This window comes from Microcaecilia unicolor, chromosome 3 (genome assembly GCF_901765095.1).
Source record: "Microcaecilia unicolor chromosome 3, aMicUni1.1, whole genome shotgun sequence".
NCBI lineage: Eukaryota > Metazoa > Chordata > Amphibia > Gymnophiona > Siphonopidae > Microcaecilia > Microcaecilia unicolor.
The window spans coordinates 331,251,272-331,257,271 of NC_044033.1; the positions used below are offsets into that span (position 1 = coordinate 331,251,272).

The 6,000-nt window shown below is 46.6% G+C and overlaps 1 protein-coding gene across 1 annotated transcript in view; it reads right to left on the reverse strand.

Moving 5' to 3' along the window:
* Positions 1-5,725, reverse strand: part of LOC115466858 (dynein light chain Tctex-type 1) — an 80,284-nt gene extending 74,559 nt beyond the window's left edge. The window contains exon 1 of the mRNA XM_030198416.1: positions 5,570-5,725. Coding sequence (XP_030054276.1) covers positions 5,570-5,596 — 27 coding nt within the window. The 5' untranslated portion in view covers positions 5,597-5,725. The remainder of the gene's footprint in view (positions 1-5,569) is intronic.
* Positions 5,726-6,000: the final 275 nt, after the last annotated feature.

The following is a 6,000-nucleotide window of genomic DNA, read 5'->3' on the forward strand; positions in this document are numbered from 1 at the left end:
CGTAGCAAAGGCGGGACTTCAGCATGCCTAACACTTGGACATCTTTGACCCATAATCGAGAAAAAGCAAGGATGTCCCTGACGAACACTTGGACATTTTCACCCAGATATGTTTTTTTTAACGAATAAGGCACAAAAAGGTGCCCAAAATAAACAGATGACCGACCACCAGACGGAATCCTGTTACTCCCCCAGTGGTCACTAACCCCTTCCCACCCTCAAAATACATCTTTAAAAATATTTCGTGCCAGGCTCAGATGTCATACTCAGGTCCATGACAGCGCATGCAGGTCCCTAGAGCAGTTTCAGTGGGTACTGGGGTACTGCAGGGCACTTCAGACAGGCGGACCCAGGCCCATACCCCCCCCCCCCCACCTGTTACATTTGTGGAGGAAACAGCGAGCCCTCCATAACCCACCACAAACCCACTGTACCCATATCAGTGGCGTACCAAGGGGGGGGGGGGGGGCGGGGGGGGGGGCGGTCCGCCCCGGGTGCACGCCTTTGGGGGGTGCCGCGGCGCGCCCCTGTCGGCTGCGAGTTCGAATCGCTATGCTAAATTCTCTCGTTCGCTGCAGCTCCCTCCCTCTGCCCCAGAACAGGTTACTTCCTGTTCCGGGGCAGAGGGAGGGAGCTGCAGCGAACGAGAGAATTTAGTGTAGCGATTCGAACTCGCAGCCGACAGGCACGCGCCACGGCACCCCCCCCCCCCCAGCGGCATGCACCCGGGGGAGGGCGCATCGGCGATCCGCCCCGGGTGTCGTCGAGACTAGGAACGCCACTGACCCATATCTAGGTGCCCCCCTTCACCCATAAGGGCTATGATAGTGTTTTTTGGGGGGGAGGAGGGGGTTGGGGGACTCAGCACACAAGGTAAGGGAGATATGTTCCTGGGAGCATTTTATGAAGTCCACCGCAGTGCCCCCTAGGGTGCCCGGTTGGTGTCTTGGCATGTCAGGTTGGTGAAGAACAGAAGTTGTTGAGCATGGAAACAATTTGTCAAACTGTGGACTCCATTTTTGCAAACCCTGCCCGTTTGATTGCATTCTCGCTTATTTAAATGACTTAAATTTTTTTTTTTTTGGGGGGGGGGGGGGGGTGTTAAGACCAGGAGGTACTTCTGGAATGTTGAAGTTGATGAACTTACGTTTTATAATTCATTCATATTGCTGTGTAATAGCTCCTTAGGGACAGTGGATGTGGGGGATATAAACTGTTCCAATATGTTGTTCGGCACTTCTATATTATATATGGCACTTTTAGATATTATCAAAGAACAAATTCAAAATACAAGAACATTCCATGACATCTTCAATAGACATATTTGCTCATAATTGGAGAAAATGCACTCCAACAATCATTAAACAGATCTGGAGAAATAATATCTGCTATGTAAATGGTACAATACACTGACACTAAAATTTCTTCAATGAGAAAGGGGACCAAGATTTAAACTGTGATAAAGAGCTCCGCAAATCCATGTCTGCAGCTGAGGACAGATGGCAAACCTATAAATCAACTGAACTTATCCATCCCATAGTTTCCAGATTAATATATGTATTTTTTTCTATATAAAATGATAGATTTAATACTACAGCACCAACAAAATGGCCTATGAAGCTCCAAGTATGCTTCTCCTGGTTCTATCACCAAAACAATGACAAGCTCTAACATGATTTCGGAAAATTCTGCAGGAAACAAAACACTTCTTGGAATCACTGTGGATTGAAATTCCACATCATCGGCATATATGAGGGGGTTAAATCCTCGTTTGGATAGTGAATGGGCAAGAGGGACCATCATCAGGTTGAAAACATTTGGTGAGAGCGGCGATCCTTGGGGAACTCCACATTCTGTTTTCCATGTGAGAGAGAGAGAGAGAGAGAGAAATTTGTTTTCACTTAGTAGGTTCTTTTGGTAAGGAAGTCTAGTATCCAATCTAGTACCTTTCTGCCAATGCCAATTTTATCCAGTATTCTTTTGAGAATTTGATGGTCGACCATGTCGAACACACTTGACATGTCAAATTGTAGTAGGACAATGTTTTTACCGGTTGAAATTTCTTTTTTGAAGTTAGATAGTAATGTAATAAGTACTGTTTCGGTACTATAATGGGATTTGTGTAATATGGAGAACTAGTAAAAAAGGCCCCTTTCTCACACAAATGATACAGGCGCTAGCAAGGTTTTCCTCGGAGTGTGTATGTTTGAGAGAGAGTGTGTGTGTGTGTTTGAGAGAGTGTGTGTGTGAGAGAGAATGAGTGTGTGAGAGACAGAGTGTATGTGTGTGTGAGAGTGTGAGACAGAGAGAGTGTATGTGAGAGACAGAGTGAGTGTGATAGAGTGTCTGAGAGAGTGTGTGTGTGTGTGAGACAGTGTGTGATATAGAGTGTGAGAGAGAAAGAGTGTGTGTGTGAGACTGTGTGTTATAGAGTGTGAGAGAGAAAGAGTGTGAGAGACAGAGTGTGTATGTTTTAGAGAGAGTATGTATGTGAGAGGGTGTGTGTGTTTGAGAAAGTTTGTGTGAGAGATAGAGTGTGTGTGTGTGAGAGAGAGAATGAGTGAGTGTGTGAGATAGTGTATGTGTGGCACAGAGAGTGTGTGTGTGAGAAAGAGCCCCCTATTTTTCAGTTGATAGAGTCTGAGAAACTATATCAGAACATGACTGCAGCCTGTCGGCATCTCTTCAATAGTCTTGTAAACCCTGCCAGCTGTATCTGGATATCAGCGGCAAGTTGTCTTGCGAGATCAGCGCTTGCCTGATGCATGTTGAGCGGCATGGTATTCGGAACGTCAACAGCTAGTGCTGGCACGAGTTGCTGCCTCGCGGCCATTCTCAGTTTGACTTAGCGCTCATTATCATGTATGGGCTCCGAGTTCCATGGCCCCCTCCTTCCCTGTCCTCCCCTCTGAGGTCCAGGCCTCCCTCTCCTTCCCTCCGAGGTCTAGGCCCCCCTTCCCTCTGAGTTCCATGCCCCCTCCCCTCCCTTGCGAGTTCCATGATCCCCTGTCTTCGGAGTTCCAGACGCCTGCACCTCCCTCCCTCTCAGTGGCAGCCCGACCTGTGTTGGCCGCCCTCTTCTATCAGTCCTGCGCCTGCCCCTTGCCTTCCTGCTTGCCGGCTATAATTTAAAAGTTCTTACCTCGTGGTCCTGCGACAGCAGTGTAAGTCGAGCAGGCATGGCGCTTCAGCCTGCCTTCCCTTCTGCCTCAGCTGTGCCTCTGGTCCTGCCCTCATTTCCTGTTTCCGGAAGGACAGGACCAGAGGCAGAGCTGAGACAGAAGGGAAAGCAGGCTGAAGCACCGTGCCTGCTCTACTTTCACTGCTGCTGGCGTACACCAAGGTAAGAACTTTTAAATTACAGCCAGCATGCAGGAAGGCGAGGGGCAGGCACAGGACTGCGAGAAGAGGGCGGCTGACGCAGGTCGGGCTGCCACTGAGAGGGAGGGAGGCGTGGGGGTGTAGAACTCCAAAGACAGGGGGGCATGGAACTCGCAAGGGAGGGGAGCGGGCCTGGAACTCGGAGGAGAGGGGGAGCCTGGAATTCGGAGGACAAGGGGGGAGGGAGGGGTGCGATTCTCCATCAATTGAATCCTCACCTCCAACGTTCTTTTGCTGGCTGGTGCTGGTTTCCCTTTCCTCTCATTGATCCGCCCTCTGATGTCATCACATTCCGATGCGAGGGCGGACCAATGGGAATTGTGTTACGAACCCAGGCATCCAAACGTAGAATGTTGGAGGTGCAAATTATTATATAGGATTTGTTAATGTAGTCAGTTAGTTGGTTGGCCACTATTCCATCTATTATTTTGGTTGTTAAAGGTATGGATGCTACTGGCCTGTAGTTCGAGGTGTCAGTGAATTTTTTCTTGGTGTCTTTTGGTATGGGTGTATTATATTGCCTTTTTTTCTGTGGGAACGGACCTTCTTGGAAAATGTAATGTAGATGTGAGGTAAGCTGATTAATGAATCAGTCTGGGCCCACTTTTAGTATGTGGTTAGGACAAATGTCTAGCTTGCAATAGGCAGAGGAGAATTTTCTTAGCGCTTGTGCTACTGTCTCATATGTGGGTTGTTGAAAGGTGGTCCATACCCTGTCTGTTGAAGCTTCTTCTAGAGAGTGATCTAGTTTGTCAATGAGGTTTTTGAAGTATGTGACATCTTTTGTTATATTCTTTCTTAGGTTAAGGATTTTATCTTCAAAGAATCTGGCGAGGTCATTTGCTGATGGGGGAGGGGGGGTTCATTCGTTGTCATCAGGTGTATGGAGTTTGAAAGATTGTTAATGAGCTTGTATAATTTCTTTGTGTCTTTGTAGCCTGAGCCTTTGTTCCTTATAGAATTTCATTTTAGCTTGTCTAGTTTTAACTTTATATCTGTTTCATGCTACTTTCCATGCGGTTTGATTTGCTTTTGTTTTCCTCCCATGCTCGTTCTAGTCTTCTGCATAGGGTTTTCATTGTTTTTAGTTCTTCATTGATCATTGGGGATATTTTGTCTAGAGTAGCCAAAGCCTACACTCTCCAAAAACAGAGACTAACCAAAACTTAAGCCTAAATGTCTGGGGTTTGTTTCTTATTTGTATCTGGACATTCTTATTCAAAGTAAGAGCAACAAGACAGGGATAAAATTTGAGGGGGGGGGGGGGGGGGGAGGGGTGCACCTGTCCCAAAGAATAGGATGCATTAATTATAGGTGTAATGTTTTGTACAATATTTGTTTTCTGCATAATAAAAAAAAAAAACATTTTTAGAACACTCCAATTCTATTCAAACTGTTCTCAATTTATACACTGATTGCAGTTCTGATATGATAGAAAGCACTGGTGTTAATTGTTCTTCAAGCCACTGATACTAGACTCCTCATAGGAGAGAGTTGACTGCAGAGATAAAGTGAGAGCAGCCGAGCACAATAAAAGAAAGGGAGTAAGGTATTAACACGACAAACAAATCAACAAATAAAAGTGAAACAAACAGTAAAGAGAACGATTTCATACTAGAATGTCACAAGAGAAAATGGAGGTGCTTAAACGAGAAAAATCGCCCTTTTATCGCCTGTAAATAGACATAAGGACTTTGTAATTACTATAGGTGTATTTTTGTGTACATGATTACTTTGTAAATCGCCTTGCGTTAAACTCTGATTTAAGTAAGACAGTAAACACAACATAAACTTAAAATACTATAAAAACGTAGAAAAAACAGATAAGCAAGCATTCTGAGGTACAGTGACATTTCTTTTGTAGGTGTTTCAGCTAGATTCCTTCCTCATCACATACTATTCTAGTGCATTTTGCTGAAGCCTCCAGCAATCCGTCAGCCAGCAGCTTTATTGTACACCACAGGCTAGGGGGAGAGGCGTGCCGCAACTAGCCCCATTACCGCTATTAGCGCTCTGTCCCGCTACGTTACAATGCTCAAGTCCAAGAGACGAAAAGCTCTCCGGGCTACTCTTCTCCAGACGCAACCTGTCTCAGCCTTACTACTGGAACCACTACAATTACTCCTAGCATGACTTATGCTGAACACAACGCAGCCCCAAGGTTACCCGCGGTGGTAGGACTCACTCACCTCCTCGACCGTCTGAAACTCGTCCATCTTCACTACCGCTGTGTTGCTGCCCAGTTGCAATGCACACACACCCTGCGCCTGCGTACAAGCACCGCGTCGCTGGCGAACAATGCTCCAGGCAACGCGTGCACTGCATGCTGGGGCAGAAAAGGTCTGACTGTGGGTCGCAAGAACCGAGAGAAGTGGCTGTTGTTTGCAGGCAGGGGACAGGGTCGGGAGTTCAAGGTGTCTGTGCTTACGAAGTTTAGACCATTGGGACCGGTTAACATAGATTACGGGAAACAGTTCTAGGTTGTTGTTCAGCGGATTGGAAAAAAATGAGACGTGAACGAGTGTGCAAAACTATTGGTACATGACTGTTACAGGATGTGCTGCCGGTCATCTCGGGCTTGGGATCGCTCGTGGTTTCGACGGGTTGTTGACGGTTGCCT